The sequence below is a fragment of the Scylla paramamosain genome, chromosome 7, assembly GCF_035594125.1.
Source record: "Scylla paramamosain isolate STU-SP2022 chromosome 7, ASM3559412v1, whole genome shotgun sequence".
In the NCBI taxonomy this organism is placed as follows: Eukaryota; Metazoa; Arthropoda; class Malacostraca; order Decapoda; family Portunidae; genus Scylla; species Scylla paramamosain.
Genome location: NC_087157.1, coordinates 31666397 through 31686242, shown reverse-complemented (window position 1 = coordinate 31686242; position 19846 = coordinate 31666397). Strand labels below are relative to the sequence as shown.

The 19846-nt window shown below is 43.3% G+C and overlaps 1 protein-coding gene across 1 annotated transcript; it reads left to right on the top strand.

Moving 5' to 3' along the window:
- Window positions 1-3018: 3018 nt before the first annotated feature.
- Window positions 3019-12963, top strand: LOC135101805 (trigger factor-like). The gene is made up of 4 exons (XM_064006098.1): window positions 3019-3080; window positions 5107-5114; window positions 10672-10739; window positions 12742-12963. The coding sequence occupies exons 1-4, from the start codon at window positions 3019-3021 to the stop codon at window positions 12961-12963; spliced, it is 360 nt and encodes a 119-aa protein (XP_063862168.1).
- The last annotated feature ends 6883 nt before the right edge of the window (window positions 12964-19846 follow it).

The window sequence follows — 19846 nt, the reverse complement described above, 5'->3', positions numbered from 1 at the left end:
ATATAGACTGCGCACTGGTGACGTCTGGAAACCATAAATGTATTCCTCCGCATACCCTGCTCAAGCCTCTCCACCTTTTTGAGACTCGTATACTCTTGTTCTGGTAATACAAGTACTATCTTCCCCACATAAGCTGATTCAAGTGTTTACCACAGTCACTTTGCTCTTTTTTCCTGCAGACACACACTCCCAAGGCCTCGCTCTCTTCTCAATCTCACATTTAATCAGTGTAAGACAAGGACTGTTACTCTCCTCGACCGTCACCCTTCTAATAATCTTCACTACCGGAGACTCCACAGTAATATCCTCTCTTGTTATTTTCTCAAGTAGGTTTTTATAGTTGATGCTCCTGATAACTGTCCACGTGGCTGCTCTTTTCCTTTCCTCACCGGCGACGGCCACTCTATTATAATGACGCATGAGTAAACTTGCTGGTTGTTTTGTCTGTTCTCGTACAATTTGCCGTTTACAGTACCATAGATGCCTACTCGTGCCTAACTCAAAAACAAGCTTCCTGTTTTTTCTCGATTTCAGATGGTAATTTTTCCTCTCTCTCTCTCTCTCTCTCTCTCTCTCTCTCTCTCTCTCTCTCTCTCTCTCTCTCTCTCTCTCTCTCTCCTCTCTCTCTCTCTCTCTCACTGAAATGCCTCGGTGTGTGTGTGTGTCTGTGTGTGTATGTTTAAGTGTGTTTAACTTAATGATTCGTGTGGTATAACAAGAATTCTATATCAGTAATGGGGAAAACATCCAGGAGAATCTGACCGATCATCGCTGTGGCCTTGAAAGACAGCCCTGTTGGGAGAGCAGGGTGCCCTAATACACAACCAATGGGATGCACGAGGACTCCAGCAGCAGCCAGCATCATCAGCTTCCTGCTTCCCGAGTGCGCCTAGCCGCTGCCTGTGTACATACGTCATTCGTAAAGCAAAGAAAACCAAGGTAAAAGGGAGAACTGAAGCAAAGTAAATATTAATAAAGAAAACAGGAAAGAAAATCCGCGAGAGAAGTAAAGGAATACGAAAGAATGAAGAAAAACTGACACGGAAAAATCCAAACTAGGGGAAAAAAAAAAAGTTAAATCGATTACACTGCACGCGCAAAAGAATAAATTCAATACGATAACTAGAGAAAATATGAAGAGAAAAACGCTGAAATAAAATTAGTGAGGAAAGAAAACACCAAAGATGAAAATAAAAAAAAGAGATAAAAAAAACGAAGAATACTGCAATCAATTACTCTCAATCTCTCAATCTCTCTCTCCCTCCCACACACACACACACACACACACACACACGGAAGCAAATTCAATACGGCAACTTATGCTAAACTAGGACGAGAAAAAAAAAAAAGAAAAAACCCTCGATCATGGAAGAGGAAGAAGCTGAGATAAGACTCATAAATTTTTCCAATCACTGCATATAGAAGAGACTGCAGGAAGTCATCTCCGGGAGGCAAAGAAGACTCTCTCGAGCCGCTCCTAAGTGGCTAACAGGCCCGGGTCACCCAACACGACAATTTTCATCTAAATGGCTCAAATTATAACTTTGGCCAGGCCGCTTTTGGGGGTGCGCGAGGCCGTCTCAGGGGAAGCAATGAGAGACCGGGGAGGCAGATTTAGAGGATGTGGGGAAGAGGGGGAGTGGGGAGAGGAATTGGAGGAAGACAGAGAGAGAGAGAGAGAGAGAGAGAGAGAGAGAGAACGAAGACGACGATAATAATAATAATAATAATAATAAGAAGAAGAAGAAGAAGAAGAAGAAGAAGAAGAAGAAGAAGAAGAAGAAGAAGAAGAAGAAGAAGAAGGAGAAGAAGAAGAAGATAAGAAGAAGAAGAAGATAAGAAGAAGAAGAAGAAGAAAAGAACAAGAACAAGAAGAAGGAAGAAAAACGATGAGGAGGAGAAAGAAGAACAAGAGGAGGAGGAGTAAAAGGAGGACAAGGAGGAGGAAGAAGAGGAGAAAGATGTAGTAGTAGTTGTAGAAGTGGTGGTGGTGGTGGTGGTGGTGGTGGTGGTGGTGGTGGTGGTGGTGGAGGCGGCAAGAGGTAGATGGGGTGTGTTTGATAAGATGATGATGGAGGAAGGAAGAAAGGAAGGGAAAAGTTGGGCAGAAATTTTGGGCGAGGAAGGAAGGAAGGAACGGAGGGAGGGATTGAGGGAGGGAGGGGGAGGAGGGAGGAGGTCAAGGTAAGGGGCGAGTTGGGTTAGGAAGGTTAGAGAGGAACTGGTAACGAGGAGATGAAGGGAAGGTGATGGGAAAGGGAGGGAATATGAGGGAAAATAGCTGGGATGGGGCTGAAATTTGGACAACAGGATGAGAGAGAGAGAGAGAGAGAGAGAGAGAGAGAGAGAGAGAGAGAGAGAGAGAGAGAGAGAGAGAGAGAACCGTACGAGGGAGAGGGAGACACGACAGAAAAATTACGGAATGAAGGCTGTTATTGGCAGGGACGATAAGGGAGTGGCAGGGGGACGTGGCGGGAAATTGCTGGTACTGAAGTCAGAGAGAAAAGAATAGAGAAGAAAAAAAAAAAAAAATTTGACAGGGCGAGAAGAACTGGAATGCAAGGACTTAGCAACAAAAAGCCAACCTCTTAACTGAACTAATGCAGAAGAGAGAAGAATGAAGAGGAGTTATCAGATGAACACGTGAACCTCAGACTTCTCAAAATTAAGCCTCTCAAAGTTATCTGGCACATCTTTCCTGAATTACTAGCCACTCTGAGACCTCCTTTCGTGTCCTACAGCCACTTCCAAACACCAAACTCGCTGGGAATCATAATATCTAGTTTTAAATCCCCTTCTCTCTTATCGATATTTATAAAAATTTCCCACATTGTATTTTAGAGCTCGCATACCTCAGTGAAAGGGTTAAGGGAACTAAGAAAGAAGAGATAAGGATGAAGAGAACTTATCAGAGGAACAAATGAACTTCAGAAAGGAACATACAGTAGTTGCCAAGAAAATAGATGATCTGGCAATGGTACAGAGCTGAAAGAACCAATAATAAAAACAAATTAGACCATGGAACGCCGCGGCAAGAGACCTTGGTTGTGTACAGAGACACAAGGACAAGATGGAGTCAGGTAAGGAAGATGATGATCTGCTTTGGTCTGGTATGGTCTGGTAAAGGGGGTGAGAGACTGGCAAGGAATGTCAAGGGATGGCTGGCAGTAGAGGAAGGTGTCTGGCAGGGTCGGATGGGTCGTCATGAAGCTGTTTGTGTGATATATGAGCACGATAAGACAGTTTGATAAAGTTGATTTCAAAATTAATAAAAGTTCCCGAGGACATGGGCAGAATAATTTAGAGGAACGAGTGAGCGAGCCAGAAAGAGAGAGAGAGAGAGAGAGAGAGAGAGAGAGAGAGAGAGAGAGAGAGAGAGAGAGAGAGAGAGAGAGAGAGAGAGAGAGATGAAGAGGAAGAAGAAAAGAAGAAGAAGAAGAGGAAGAAGAAGAGCTGAAGAGAGAGAAAGAGAAGAAGGAGAAGGAGGAGGAGGAGGAGGAAAGGTTAAGGAGGAGGTACAAGTTGGCGGAACTTCCCGAAATTCTTTGTCTGAAGCTCTCCAAATACTCAACTGATTTTTCATCAACTTAATGCGCTATTCTCTCTCTCTCTCTCTCTCTCTCTCTCTCTCTCTCTCTCTCTCTCTCTGTTCAACGTTTCTTATTTTCCACTTTCCAGATCCTATTTTTTTTTTTTTCTGTCCTTTTTCTCCTCTTCCTGCTCCACTCACGCCCTCCTTGTGGTGTATGGACAGGTTGTCAGTAACATGAAAAGAAGAGATGATAGAGGGAAAGGAAGGAAGAGAAAGGGATGAAGAAGGCGATGTAGAGCTCAGGTTCACAACGGAGGAATCTGATTCACTATAATTTTCTTTTATTATCATTATTATTATTATTATTATTATCATTATTATTTTATTATTTACAACTTATTAATTTAGTAGGCTTTTAAAGTTGCGATTTGTGTGATATTTTACTTCTTTTATAATCTGAAAAGAAATTTGCCATGAAATTTTTGTCCGAATAATATTTCCAACATTTTTTGAAGCGTTTTTATTCTATTTTATTTTATTTATTTATTTTTATTTTATTTATTTATATTTTTTTTGCATCACATATACAAAATGATGCTCTTTTCTTTTTTTTTCTTTTACACAGTTTTCAATTTTCTTTTCCAGTTTCATTTTATCGTTGTCGCTGGCCGGCTTTTTTAGCGTCCCTGGATAAGCTGAACAGTATCAATAATTTGTGTTCTTCATGAGTGGGGAAAAATACAACGCATTGTTACCAGAATATCGTATATTCTCGGAAACCACGCCAGTCTGTGATGGACCAGAGCTGCAGCACGTCATGGGGAATTCACAAAAGTAGGATGTGTACATTTCACGGATCAATTCATGGCACGTGGATATGCACAAAGATTCTATGTTAGTGAATATTCTAATGGAAGTGGCTTTCCTATCAACCTCCCAGTTTCATCATCGTCATCAGTGTGGAAAATGAAACTATTATTTTAAAGTAATGTTGACAGAGATACAAGATGGTGTCCGGTGTATGCAGGGCCAGCATGCAAGCGCCGCCACTGATACAATGCAGAATGTAGGACGTGCTGCCATACTCTAACAAGAAATGTCAAGGCTTAACTTAAAGGTTAACAGATAAAACAAAATACGAACAGGAATTTCAGTAATAAAATTTTAAATCTTTTTTTTTTTTTTCTGATGAAATAACTCGCCAGTGTGGATACTTTGGCGATACACGCAGTGATAGGAAGAGCAGCACAGAGCGACCGTGTGTAGGCGAGGGGATTCACATTCACCGGAATTCTATCAACATTCACCGGAATTCTAAATGACTCGGAGATGAACAGGAAAGGAAAATTAGCGCAAGAAAGGGTTAAATGGTTTGATTTCCGGACTAGTTTCTTATGAGTTCTTCAGGGGAGAGTAGGACGCTATAACGTTTCCCTGAGGAGTGTTAGAGCTTCCTCTTTTACCATGAAGGATATGAAATGAATTCGGATAATATTTTATTCCAAAACTAACGGAAAAGTAGAGCTACTCCAGCCTCACTTTAATGTTCTAACTCTCACCTTTACCCTCTGCAGGTCATGCTGTAAATTGCCTCCTGTCCTCTTTAGTCACCACACTTTTGCTAAGCTCAGGAGTTCTCTCTTGCATTTTTCACTTTTTTCCAACGATAACTCATCAAATCCTTCTTGTATGGACACCAAAACACTCAAAACCTCACACATTTCTTCCCCGGATTTGCCAGCCAGTCTTCCTCGACACGAAGGAGGCGAGGAGGAGGAAAGGAGGGAGGGAGGGGCGCTTATATATCGCTAGCTGGCGGGGCTTCCTGCTTGCCTCAGCACTCACTGCTTCACTGCGGCTGCCTGGCTTGTATTATTTCGTCTCCTCGTCCCAATAAGGAGTTTACGAGGTACATGTCTTGAGTCTTGTCAACACTGCCGAAGCACAAGAGTCACTTTATCACAGAACAAGTAGGGAGATACCTGTGGGAACATTGCTCTCTCTCTCTCTCTCTCTCTCTCTCTCTCTCTCTCTCTCTCTCTCTCTCTCTCTCTCTCTCTCTCTCTCTCTCTCTCTCTCAGAAGAAGAAGAAGAAGAAGAAGAAGAAGAAGAAGAAGAAGAAAAGAAGAAGAAAGAAAGAAAGAAAGAAAGAAAGAAAGAAAGAAAGAAAGAAAGAAAGAAAAATTCAAGTCACAGGAAGAGGGAAGTAGAGATAGACAGGGTGTTCCAGAGCTTACCAGTGAAAGGGTTGAAAGACTGAAAATACTGGTTAACTCTTGCATTAGAGAGGTGGCCACAACTTAGGTGAGAGGAGGTAAAAAAATCCTGTGCAGTGAGGCCGTGGGAAGATGGAAGGCACGCAGTAAACAAGATCAGAAGAGCAGTTAGTGTGAAAATAGCGGTAGAAGACAGCAAGAGATGTAACACTGCGATGAAGAGAGAAAGGCTGAAGAAAAGGAGAGGAGATAAGACGAAATACTTTTGATTCCACCTTGTAGTGTTGCGGTGGTATTGTATTACGGGTGTTGTGTGGCAGGTAACATAGGGGGTGCTTGTGAGTGCGCCGTGAGGAAAGGGTGTGGCGGGTCTTGGGGATGTCATTACCGGGCCTCCGCCACTGAGGGAAAAATAAGGGTGGAGGTAAAAAACTAATTAATGACACGCTACTTTCCGCTGCCTCCTCCTCCTCCTCCTCCTCCTCCTCCTCCCTCCGCTATACCTTCCTTTTTCTTTATCATCATCTTAATTTTTTTTTCCTGCATCTCCTTCATTCATTCCTTTCATGTCCCTTCTCCTGTCCTCATCATTAACTACACACCTCGTCCTCCCTCGTCTTCCCTTCCTCTTATTCCTTTGTCTCCTTCCCTTTTCATGCTTTATTTTGTTCCACTTTATTCATTTTCTCTCAATTTCTGGGACCTTTTCTCCTTTTTTTTCTCTCTCTTTCTCTCTCTCTCTCTCTCTCTCTCTTCTCATCGTCCGGTCTTCTTGTGTTCTGTCTTCTTATAAATTTTCTTTTTCCTCTCTTTTTCGCCAGTTCTTTTTTTTTCTCTTTATCTCCTTGCTTCTTCCTTCTTTCCACTTCCTTTTTCTGCTCTCCTTTAATAATTATTTTCTTTCTCCTTTCTTATTTTCTTTGCCTTCTTTGATTCTTAATATTTCACTTAATTCTTCTCAGCGTCTCGTCTTTTCCTTCATTCATCTTGTTTTTTTTTTTTTGTCGTTCTTTCCTTCTCTTTTTCCTTCTTCTTTCCTCCTTCTTTTTTTCCATTTCTCCTGTTTCTGCTCCCTTCTTTTCTTTTCCCCTCTCCTATTCCCTTTTACTCCTCCATTTTTTTCCTCTCTTCCCACTTTTAGCTCCTTTCACCTTCTTTATTCTTTTTACTGAGCGTTTCCTTTACTTCTTTCTTTCCTACTTGTTTTTCCTCCATTCCTCCTTTTCTTTTCTTCAATTTATTTATTTTTATACCACTATTTTCTTGTTTTCATCTTTCTGAGTGTTTACTTTCCTTCCTTCCTCCTTTTTTTCCGTATTTTCCCTCCCCTCCTCTTTCTCCTTACCTCCCTCATTCTCACCTCTCCCTCTATGTACTTGCGTTTTTTTTCATCTATTTTCTCTACTCTCTTCCTCTTACTGTTTCCTTTATTTCCTCCTTTTCTCTGTTTCCTCTCCCTTCCTTTCCCTCCTTCTTGCATTCGTCATCCCCTTACCCCCTCATTTTCTTGTTTCTCCTCCTCCTCTTCCTCTTCCTCCTGCTTCTCATTGCCTTCCCCATCCCTTCCTTCCCTTCTTTCCTTGTTTCTCCCTCCTCCTCCTCCTCCTCCTCCTCCTCCTCCCCTCATAATTTTCCCTATTCTTTTACCTCCTTAGTCCCTTGCATTCTCCTCCTCCTCCTCTTCCTGCTTCTTCTTACCTTGCCCATCCCCTCCTCCCACTCAACTCGTTCCTTCCTCCTCTTACTTCCTCCTTCTTCCTTCCTTCCTTCCTCCTTCCTACCTCCTCCCATCCCCCCACTACTGCCAGGGGAAACTCTAATGGGGAAAAAGTATGGACAAGAAAGCATCGTAGTTTTCCTGGACTAAATTCCGAACTCCACGTTTAACCCTTTCTTGACCTCCAGATTTTCCTCTCTCTCTCTCTCTCTCTCTCTCTCTCTCTCTCTCTCTCTCTCTCTCTCTCTCTCTCTCTCTCTCTCTCTCTCTCTCTCTCTCTCTCTCTCTCTCTCTCTCTCTCTCTCTCTCTCGCCAATACCGTTCCTTACTTTCTTCATTGCGTGTCATTTTCATTGGCTATCTTCAATTGCCTGGCCCGTCTCAGTCTGTCTGTCTGTCTGTCTGTCTCTTACTGTGTGTGTGTGTGTGTGTGTGTGTGTGTGTGTGTGTGTGTGTGTGTGTGTGTGTGTGTGTGCTCGGATCTCCCACGCTGATCCGATTGACTTGAGGCTAAGCGAAAGATTTCTTGAAGAGGAACACTAAGTTTCTCTCTCTCTCTCTCTCTCTCTCTCTCTCTCTCTCTCTCTCTCTCTCTCTCTCTCTCTCTCTCTCTCTCTCTCAAGGATGACGAGAAGGATTAGTTTCGGGGATTTGCCGGAGGACAGGAAGAGAGCTGATTGGTCGCCCAGCACCAGGAGATAAGATTTATCTATTGCCATCAGAGGGGGAGGGTGAGGACGAGGCGGAGGGAGAGGAGAAACACAAGAAAGAGAAGTTGAGGAAGAGGAAAAGGAGGAAGAAGAGGTGGTGGAGGTGGAGGAGGAGGAGGAGGAGGAGGAGGAGGAGGAGGAGGAGGAGGAGGAAGTGCAACAACAAAAGCAATAGCAATAACCTCTAAAAACAACAACAATAATGCCAAATGGAGGATCTGCAGGAACTAACAGTATCAGAAGCAGAGGCACAATAACTGCGGCACAGGCTGGAAGCAAAGAAACAACAAAATAAGTAAAGAAGGAAAGAAGGCGAGGAGGAGAAGGAGGAGGAGGAGGAGGAGGAGACATGGTCATCTGTAAGACTTTACTGTGGCTGGAAAACAAATGGGAAAGTTTTGTAACGCAGTGGGGAGTATTCGGGGATAAACTCTGCTTTACTTCTCCTCCTCCTCCTCCTCCTCCTCCTCCTCCTCCTCCTCCTCCTCCTCCTTCTACTCCTCCTCCACATCCGCTCCTCCTTTTCCTTCTTGGACTTCTCATTCTTCTCCTCCTAGTCTTCCTTCTCTTACTTTCTCCTTCCCCTCTCTCCCTCCCTCGCTCCCTGCCATCCTCTCTCTCTCTCTCCCTCCCTCCCTCCCTGCATCTTCTCCCTCCCGTGGACCTTTTATCTCTTTTTCTCTAACCGTAATTTAGTTTGTGCTCTCTTCCCTCTCTCCCCTCCTTCCCTCCCTCTGTTTTCTAATGGTTTCTCTCTCCCTGTCGTTTGGTATCTATTTATTTTCTTCCTCCTCTCCCGCTCTGCCTCAGAAGTGTGTTTTTCTTCACCTCATTTGACTCATCCGGACACATTGGCGTCCAGCGAATCATCCCTCGAATCTCTGCCTTCGCTCTTTGTAAGCTCCCCGTGGCCAGCCAGAGCGTCCGTTTCTCCCCTTGCTAGACTACTGCAGAAGAGAAGTGGGGGAGGAGAGGATGGGGAGGAAGGACGAGGGGAGAGAGGAGAGGGGAGAATGTCACAGATACATATCGTCCACTGCCACTCTGCCTTCCGGAAAGAATAAAGGCACCAACCAACTTGTTATTGATAAAAGTCACCGGAGAGAGAGAGAGAAAAAAAATAAATAAATAAAGAGAGAAGAGGAAAAACTGTATGTTAAAAAAAGGGCAGGCGCACCTCCAATTTGACGCGGGGCAGCGAAATCTAGGCAGGTCGAGCACAAATTGGTTTTCATTATCGGAAAAATTGATAAAACCAATTACGGCTGCAGCTGTTAGGGCAGATCTGTGCTAGGAGCGGCCTGGGAGGGGTGGGGGACAGTGTGTTAGGGGTGAGCGAGGTGAGAGGAGGCTTGGTTGGACAGGGTGGCACGAAAGGTCACGTGAGGTGGACATGGACTGGGCTGCGTAATATGGGAGAGGACAGGGCATGGCGGGAAGAAAGGATGGGAGCAAATAGGTGATAATATACAGGAGAGATTGGGAAAGTTAGGACAGGATGAAGTAGAAAAGAAAATGTATATTGGCTAGGAGAGACGGAGAAAGGAAGGGGCGTTATGGGTAGCACGGGGGGAAGTGGAGGATAGGGAAGGGTACAGCAAGATGGGCAAGGAAGGGATGAATCAGAGGCGGAATGGAAAGCCCGAGGAATGGATGGAAGAGCTAATGGGGCTGGGACGGGGCTGGGCGGGGAAGCATGGGGCTGGCACGCGCAGTTTGCACCAGGTCGCTCGCAAGATTTATGGTGTTCACGCAAAAGTCTCGTTTTTCATTTGTACATGTTGAAGCTTTTTAGTGAAGGGCCTTGCAAAGATTAACGTTTTCTAATGCAATTTCATGACATTATCGCCTGCTATTGAATGTCAAATTATACAAACCCAAATTACGAAAAAAATGTATCCGCGTGAAGGAGAGCGGCCAAGAACATAAAAACTGGAGGAAAAAGCTCGCTGAGTTGCCGCTTCCTAAAAAGACAAAAGTACGATTTTCCAATCAGGAAGCAATTTAGTTTTAGAGACGTCTTGACAGTCTTCCCTCGAAACACCTCGTCACTGGGAGAGGAAAAAAAAACAGAAACAGTCAGAGCTTCGGAGTTTATCAGTGGAAGTGATGAGCGGAGGAACAGATTAACTCTTCCATTAGAAAGATGAGCAGCATAGGGATGAAAGTAAGTCTTGCGCAGCGAAGCCACCAAAGCGACGGGGAAGCACGCAGTTTTTATTTATTTATTTATCTATTTTATTATTTTTTTACTTAATGAACAATACAAGGTTTGCCTTGTCATGTTGGAAAAACAAATATAAAAATATCACAAGTCCGGCTACAAGTTTTGTGGCTGGATGTCCCGTACATGACGCCAAGAAAGGCAGGGCAGTCACCAGGCCAAGAGTGTAGAGAGCAAAAAATGGATTATAAAAGAGTGGGCGACAGGATTAAGCCCTGTGGAAACACTACTGTTAATAGGTTTAAAAGAACAGTGTCCGTCTCTCGCTGCAGTAATAGAGCTGGGAGGGAAGCTTCAGAAAATGTGCGAAGAGATGGAGAGTGTGGAGTTGTCAGCACAGGTCTGAGAGAAGATTCCACTTTTACAGGGATAATAATGGTAACAATAATAATAATAATAATAATAATAATAATAATAATAATAATAATAATAATAATAATAATAATAATAATAATAATAATAATAATAATAATAATAATAATAATAATAATAATAATAATAATAATAATAATATTATTATTATTATTATTATTATTATTATTATTATTATTATTATTATTATTATTATTATGGCCAATGATAATAATAATAAATAAATAAAGTAATATTCATCAAAGCACCGTTTAAAGACGAGCATACTGATGTCAACACTGAGGAGGAATAATGTTGCTTTAAGACGGCATATCCTCCACCGCAAACCTGTACATTTGTTGATAGGAATTTCAACTTCTGCTCCACAAATCCTGGAAGTATTAGCAATTCTAAGAAGGAGTAGGACGCGCTGCTAAGGCAACATTTAAAGACACAGGAAGGGAAACATGCACATAGAGAACGAAAATTTAATCAGGCGAAATAATCAAAGGACGCACAACACACTCCTGCTGCACACTGGACACTGGTCACGCCATTACGGGGAGAACTTAATCACCCATGACGAGCCTTCAGAATGTCTCTCCGTTCATGTCACAGCTGGTTTGCTCTCCTCCATACGCTAACTTAAAGTGCAGCGCGTCAACTGTTGTGTGTGTCTCTACTGTCGTGTTTGGCGCAGCGTGGATGGAGGATAATGAATATTTACATAACACGGAAGCAGACACAATGCAGCCAGCAGGTAGGGCGGAAAACGCATTGATTAACATGTTCCTATAGAGAGTCAGCCGTAACTCCGCCCTTTGTCGCTCACGTTTCCTCACTTCCCATTAGGCTGGCATCCCTGCCACCCTCCTCCCTTCACCATTTTCGGCCGCCTCTTTGCGTGGTGGGGCCAGACTGTACGTAGCGAGAAATCTGTCTCAGGCAAAGGCCAAGGATCGAGGTCAACAGAAACATTCTCCGAGTGAAATAAGAAAATAATAGTTGTTCCTGTCGCTAAGAACTTCATCTTTAATCTCTTCTGCTCGCTCTACCTCAGCGCATCTACGTATTCACTCATGGAATATCCCATGCTACAAAAAATCTAGTCATATTTTCCAAAGCATGGTTTAAAGATGAGCACACTGATGCCAATAGTGAGGGACGGAATAAGGTGGAAAGATCTGCCTGAACACACAATGCCCGTCAGTTGTTGTTGATCACTCTCCTCCCGCACTGTACGGTCGTATTTTCACTGTTCATTACATCCATCGCAAGCTCTTCGTTACATCCCCACTAACTGCATGATAGTAGCATGTCATGGAAGTGTTGTACATCTCCCAGCCACGAACAAAATAACGATAATGCTTGAAGTGCCATGAAGGGAGGTCTGCTGAAGTGTCACTGTTAACAACTCTGAGATCGGGGGGCTTCCGTTTGGGATAGGACAGAGACACGAGCCATGACAAATTTATGGATAAGGACGACAGGTGGAAATAGGCAGGTATGTTTCACAAAGAACTGCCACATGTACGCCCGGCGGCTTATTGCATATTATTTTATCTTATTTATTTTATTTTTTTATGGTCTTATGTTCTTATGTTGAGATGGCTGGTGAATAGAGAGACTGTCTTGAGGGACACCACTAGGCAGTGCGAAACGATCTAAATTTGATCTTATTTTCTGATGTGTATATTGCCCCCAAAATTCGTTTATTTAGTATACTGAGATCTTCTGAAGGACTCAGAGGGTATTGTCTGTGCTTCTTTCCTCACACTCATCAATTTGGTGCTGCTGCTCCGGCTTGGTGGTGGCCCTCGAGCCTCCAAGCCTCAGTCGACTGGCTCCCATACTACTCTTGCCCAGCCAGATGATGATGATGGTGATGATGATGATGATAATGGTGATGGTGATGGTGGTGGTGATGATGATGATGATGATGATGATGATGATTCAGTGCAGTATTTCTCCGTAACTTATCTTCGCCAAAGGAGATGAGAATAATTCAGTTTTCCCCTGTAACTTATGAAGAGGATGAGGATGAAGATGATGATGACGATGATACTGATGACGATGATGATTATGATGATGATGATGATGATGATGATGATGATGATGATGATGAGGAGGAGGAAGAAGCGGAAGAGGAAGGTTCAGTGTTCCTCAGTGCCTCTCCTGCATTTCACAATGAAGGGAGACAGGATCTCGGCTGACACATGGACTCACCACCACAACGCTGTTTCCCTCTCCCTCACCCTGCGTTAAAGTTAGTTATTGTAAGAATGAATGCTACTTGCTCTTACTCGCAGATAATTAGTGTTAGGAATTATTGATATTACTGATATAAAGACAGGAACCACATTTTGTAAACTGGTTGGGACACATAATTCACTTATTTATATATTAATTTATTTTTATCCATTTATTTATTCATTTTATTTCTATAATGGATATGAATGGCCAGTTATCACCTTAACGAGAGGAATGAGTGCACCACATAACACTGGTGTACATGTAATGGTGCCCCTTGACGGTAGGAATCTAGAGCGCTGGACAACTCTCTTCCCCTACAATGCGAAAGGCAAAAAGCGTTATGTTACATTACTTTGAAAACAAAAATACGATTATGGCAGGCTGGACAAGCAGACTCAACCGAACCAGTGAGTCCAGGCAAGTTTTCCACAGTAGCAACGCCACTTTCCCTAATGAATTTTTTATCTTCATTACCTGCCAATGTAATCATTCAGGAATACCAAAATACTGACAAAAAACACAATGCGACACGCACAATGCACAAAACAGGAGAAGCATCACCGGGAGGCAGTTAATTATTTACTGCCACTTCACAACACACACACTAGCTCATGATGAACACACACACACACACACACACACACACACACACACACACACACACACACACACACACACACACACACACACACACACACACACGCAGCGAGTCTGGTTCAGTTGTAGCCAGAGAGGGACAGAACAGCTTGGTTGTCTTTCAGGGAAATTAAACCATCGCAGCGAGCAGTATCTTCTATCTTCTGGCACATAACAACATTGGTAATACACTTGTTTTCAAAATATGGAACAGTGTGCCGCCCCTACCATTTATAACTAGATTCAACGACGCGTTATATTTTCCACAAGTAAAAGAGCCTGAGGGATTCATGTTCCTAGGAGTATTAAAGATAAAGGCAAAAATGCAGCACGCTTCAATAGCAGTAAAGTTAGAGATTCACAGCGCTCCATCAAAGGTAATGCGGTGGTCCGAGTAAATCCTAGGAGGGATCAGCCTGCAATCTCGTGGAAAATGGCCAGCATCCCGTTGTTTTCGCTGTACGGGACTTTTATTATACCAGCAACATTATTGAACATTCCACTTAACAGCAGTCTCCATAGGACACTGCTGCTCCCACTGCTGAAGGAGACACGGACCACAGGAGGTAATTCCAGGAGAGACGCTTGTAATCCCAGGATACGAGTACAGGAGTGACAACAGGAGTGACATTCTGGACTCGCATCCGCAGCCCTCGGGACACTCGCACGCCAGTTATCACCAGCCTCACCAAGACTCAGACTCGCTCCTTCAGCATGAACACTAAAGCGAGTAGCGTCGGGAAACGTCAGAAATACTAACTTGACAAGCACAACAAAATCTTTATATCATATTAATGAAGTGTAGAGGCGCCACTTAAATGAAGCAGTGGAGAACCGCCGTGCCACGTCTGAGGAGGCTTCGGCATCCTGACACACGATTAGGAGTTGCTCAGGCTGAGAGAGAGAGAGAGAGAGAGAGAGAGAGAGAGAGAGAGAGAGAGAGAGAGAGAGAGAGAGAGAGAGAGAGAGAGACTTGGCTTGGGGAAAACAAAAGTGCGTAAACAAAAGAGAAATGAAAATGCGAAGAGAGGAAATGCATATGTGAAACTGGAATACGAATTTAGAATGGAGAAGCCAATTGGCGGAGACGAGAGCGAAAATATTGAACGAAAGATACGAAAACAACAACAAAAAAACTATACGCGGAGAGAAGGGAATAAAAGACGTGCATGACAGAGAGAGAGAGAGAGAGAGAGAGAGAGAGAGAGAGAGAGAGAGAGAGAGAGAGAGAGAGAGAGAGAGAGAGAGAGAGAGAGAGAGAGAGAGAGAGAGAGAAAATACGTGCAAGAACCGCAGAGAAAACCCAGGAACAGCACACTGCCACATGACTTAATGGAATACAGCTGGCTTATATTACAGCTGGGTATGTTACTAAGTTAAAGATCCATGAGATAACACCGGGATGAAGCCACTACCAGGACAACCAACACACCGCCTTTCCAAAACACAGCACGGGACACCACCACCACCGCCGCCGCCACCACCACCGCCACACCACAGCACCATTAAGGCACACAGCCACACACACAGGCATGGGCGGGGGCGAGGAGGAAGGCAAGGCGGCGCTGGGAGGCACAACAAAAAGCCACGTCACTCAGCATAATTCAAGGACATTAAAATGGTTCTGAGCCCGGCGTTGAGAGAGAGAGAGAGAGAGAGAGAGAGAGAGAGAGAGAGAGAGAGAGAGAGAGAGAGAGAGAGAGAGAGAGAGAGAGAGATTGACTCCACCTTGAGCGACACTCCGAGATATATGAAAATTAAGCCAGTGGAAGTTATATGAAATCTACATAAGAATACCCGCCCCGATCCTCGCCCCGACGCTCCCAGGCCCCGCGCTGCACCAAGGCAGTATCATGCACCGCCGCCATTTAATAAGGGATTTACACAGCGCTCCTTTAACCTCCTGCCGGCGGCTATATAATATCAGTATAGAATTTAGACGACGGTATTAATAAAAATATCGTATGAAATTAAGGTTTTCCCGGTTTTAACTTACCCCTCGCAGGTTTGAGATTTTCATTAAAGTGTTGTTCTGTTAGCGACTCATATTTTGCCGCGGCAGCTTGTTTGTTCGTGTAACGTATAAAGACACTTTGAAGAAAATTATTTCATTATCTTAACAACATGAAAGATATTTAGGAGGAATTAATTTAACAGAGTTTCCTAGTGGTGGTGGTGGTGGTGGTCACGATGATGATGATGATGATGATGATGATGATGATGATGATATTTAATCTACAGAAAAAGAACAAACCACTGCGTGTTTCTCTTGATCTCTCCCCGGCAGTCGCTCCACCAGACTCCGAGGAACAAACACCATTGTATTCTGAATAGAACGGGATTTCCAGAGCCGTGGGAGAGGGCGCGTCTGGGAAGTTACTGAAACATACTGACTTTTCTCTCTCTCTCTCTCTCTCTCTCTCTCTCTCTCTCTCTCTCTCTCTCTCTCTCTCTCTCTCTCTCTCTCTCTCTCTCTCTCTCTCTCGTGTGTGTGTGTGCGCGTGTGTGTGTGTGAGTGTGTGTGTGTCAGGTTACCGCTGAGAGGAGGCAGCTGCAACCCTCCACACTGGCATCCTCCCCCACCCCCCCCTTCCACGCGTCACCTTTCATCACTGACAAAAGTGACACACACTTTTACCACACTGACGAACGCAGGTCCTGCTGACTCGCGCTTCACGATGCAGGCACGACTGTCTGTACTCCCTGCCTTCACACAAAGCATATGCTGTGTGTACGCTGACCATTATTATCATGTACGTAATAATGTGATTGCTTATATTATGCCTTGATGATTTTCGCATCTTAATAATCAAGATTTTCATCCCATTTACTGCTGCTGATAATATTACTACTACTGCTACTACTACTACTACTATTACTACTACTATCAACAGTAGCAGTAATAACAATAGTAGCAGTAGTAGCAGTAGTAGTAGTAGTAGTAGTAGTAGTAGTAACAGTAACAGTAGTAATAGTAGTAGTGGTAGTAACAACAACAATACTACTACTACTACTACTAATAATAATAATAATAATAATAATAAATCAAAATTAGTATTATTAAAAAAACAACAACAGTAACAACAGCAACAACAACAACATCACCTTTAAAACGACTACTACAAATATCCTTTAAGTCTCACGTCGCTCCCATCAGCAGAACGACGAATCTGATATGAAAAAAAAAACAACAAACAAGAGAAACAGAGTTCGTAGGAAATGGAAAATCCACTCTTTAAACCAATGCTTTTAGGATTTAAGTGGCTTTTATAAGGATGGAGAGAGGGGGACTGGGGGGGGAGGCAGGGATTCAACGAGAGCGATTTACAAAGCGAGTGTTGTTCCTGAAGTCTGGAGAGCTTGTAGAGAGAGAGAGAGAGAGAGAGAGAGAGAGAGAGAGAGAGAGAGAGAGAGAGAGAGAGAGAGAGAGAGAGAGAGAGAGAGAGAGAGAGGAAAAACTTACACTGTCTGGGATTGAAACTGACAAGGCGAGAACACGACGAGGATAAAGCAGAAGTGTGCAAACAAAAGAGAAACGAAAATACGAAGAGAGGAAATGCATATGTGAAGCTGGAATGCGCATTTAGAATGAAGAAGCCAATTGGCGGAGACGAGAAAGAAAAATATTGAACGAAAGATACGAAAACAAAAGAGAAAAAAAAAAACTTTATACGCAGGGAATATAAAATAAAAGACGTGCATGAAAGGGGAAGAGAGAGAGAGAGAGAGAGAGAGAGAGAGAGAGAGAGAGAGAGAGAGAGAGAGAGAGAGAGAGAGAGAGAGAGAGAGAGAGAGATAAGCAAAATGAAAAACTAACAAAAACACCCAAAAAACACACCAGGAAATGAAGAGTAAAAACCAAATGTCGTAAAAATCACCATGACGAAAAATAACAGCGGGGAAAAGGTAAGAGAAATAAGTCTGGCAAAGGATGGCAAAAGAGAAACGGAGACCAAATTAAGTGAGTGGGGGAAGGATTTTCAGCGAGGCACTTAGGAGCAAGTCGCAGGAGGTTCCCACAAGGATGTGTATCATGGTATTCACTTCATTCACCACTGTCTTTCTTCTGCCTCGGCTTTTCCTCACCCGCCACTCCGCTGCTGGAGGAAATGAACCAAGCGTTGTGGTGGATTTGAAATTAATAGGTAGCTGTGTACATGATGCGCATAAACACACACACACACACACACACACACACACACACACACACGTAGGTTAGGAATTTTTTAGTGTGTGTTTTTCCTTTATATCCCCAGTTTCATCGTAATGCTGGTGGTGGTGGTGGTGGTGGTGGTGGTGGTGGTGGTGGTGGTGGTGGTGGTCGGGGCATTTTCCTTTTATTTTTCCTTGTCCGTATTTTCCATCAGTAGTGGAGGTAATGGTGGAGCTAGTGGTGACTTGTTATTGCAGTGTTTGTTGTTGTTGTTGTTGTTGTTGCTGTTGTTGTTGTTTTTGATGTTGTTGCTGTTGTTGTTTTTGATGTTGTTGTTTTACTGTGTTTGTTCCCACCACTTTGCTGGAGGCGGTATTGGTATTTTGGTGGTGGCGGTGGCGGTGGTGGTGGTGGTGCTGGTGGTGGTGCTGGTGGTGGTTTCAAACAGCAATAGAAACACTGCATGCCACGTACTCGTGCATGGAAGGACACACACACACACACACACACACACACACACACACACACACACACACACACACACACACACGGCCGCTGCGTTCAATTAAACATCTCCTTTGTGAATATTAATTAATCCCACACGACAAAGTTGTTTATAGCAAAGGATTTCTATTTATAAACGATCATTTATTTACGAAGACATGAGAGAGAGAGAGAGAGAGAGAGAGAGAGAGAGAGAGAGAGAGAGAGAGAGAGAGAGAGAGAGAGAGAGAGAGAGAGAGAGAGAGAGAGAGAGAACCAGCAGCACGGACTAATTAATAAGCGCGAGTTTCTGATCTAGCAAAATTGAATAAACAAAAAATAGAAAATAAATCAATAAGCCAATCCCAGTATTCACGATGCACTGAGACACAAGAACAATAAACAGAATAAAAGCTGAAATAACACAATAACGTACCTGCAGACAAAAATAAAGACTAGGAGGAGATGGTATCATTCATTAACCCTTTGACTTCCACTTGGGACACCTTCCCCTAATCACTAATCACTGAGACATCTTTACTTGTTCTACAGCCACATCCAATCTTTGAACTGTGAAGAAATTGCAAAATGTATTCTTTTTTTTCGCCACTGACTTTCTTGTTGATGCTTATAAAGATTCCCCACATTTCAGGTGCTGGTGTGAAAGGGTTAAGCTAAATAGACAGCTAGATACAGGCACGGAGAAGACAGGACAACACAGGTGGAGAGAAAATACAGAAAGATGCAGGTGGAAGGAAGGCAAAGAGCAAGAAAGAAAATATACAGAATAGGTTAGGAGAGGTACATAACTAAACAGGGGACTATGAATTAAATAAAAACCATGTAGACCTTTGCATGACTTGGCTCTCAATGGTCGAGTCAGCACCGCGCAAAGTAAAAGCTTGCATGGACACCTGCGTATAGTGAATGGCACAGTAGTCCTTGGAAATGCTTCGTTATTGCACACACGCACGCACGAACAGATCCGGACACTACTACGTAATTGTCCACATACGCCGTTAAACTGAGAGAGGGAAGAAAAAAAACAAAAAACCGAGCTGTGCAAAAAATAAACTGTTTTGACGCTTTCATGGTAGCGAGCAGTGGGGCGAGTGAAGCTGAACACAGACCATCACGCTGCGTTCTGGCCCTCCTGGTGCTCTACTGTAAATAGGATCTTGTTTTCGGGTCCCTAATTTCCCCTCACCTGGTCTTTTCCTAGAGGCAAGTTTGACGCGTGTAAGTGGGCCTTGTTTGTTAGTGGGGTCTTTTTCCTCGAGATAGCTTTTTTTTTTCGATTTTTCTTTTCACTTCCATTTTGTTGACCTAGACCAGTGCCCCTCTCACACAGAACAAAACAAAACAAAAAAAGGAACATCATATTTACTCATACATCGGTAATTGGTATCATCAGTACCCACACGCAATATGAACGTGTACAAAACTATAAGATGATAATAAACCTCGACACTGATCATTATCCAGCAACATTAGAGAAAATTAATAAGAATGAATGAAGCTTTTTTTTTTCTCTCCCTCTCTTTTGCCTTGCCTCTAGAGAAAGTTATGGA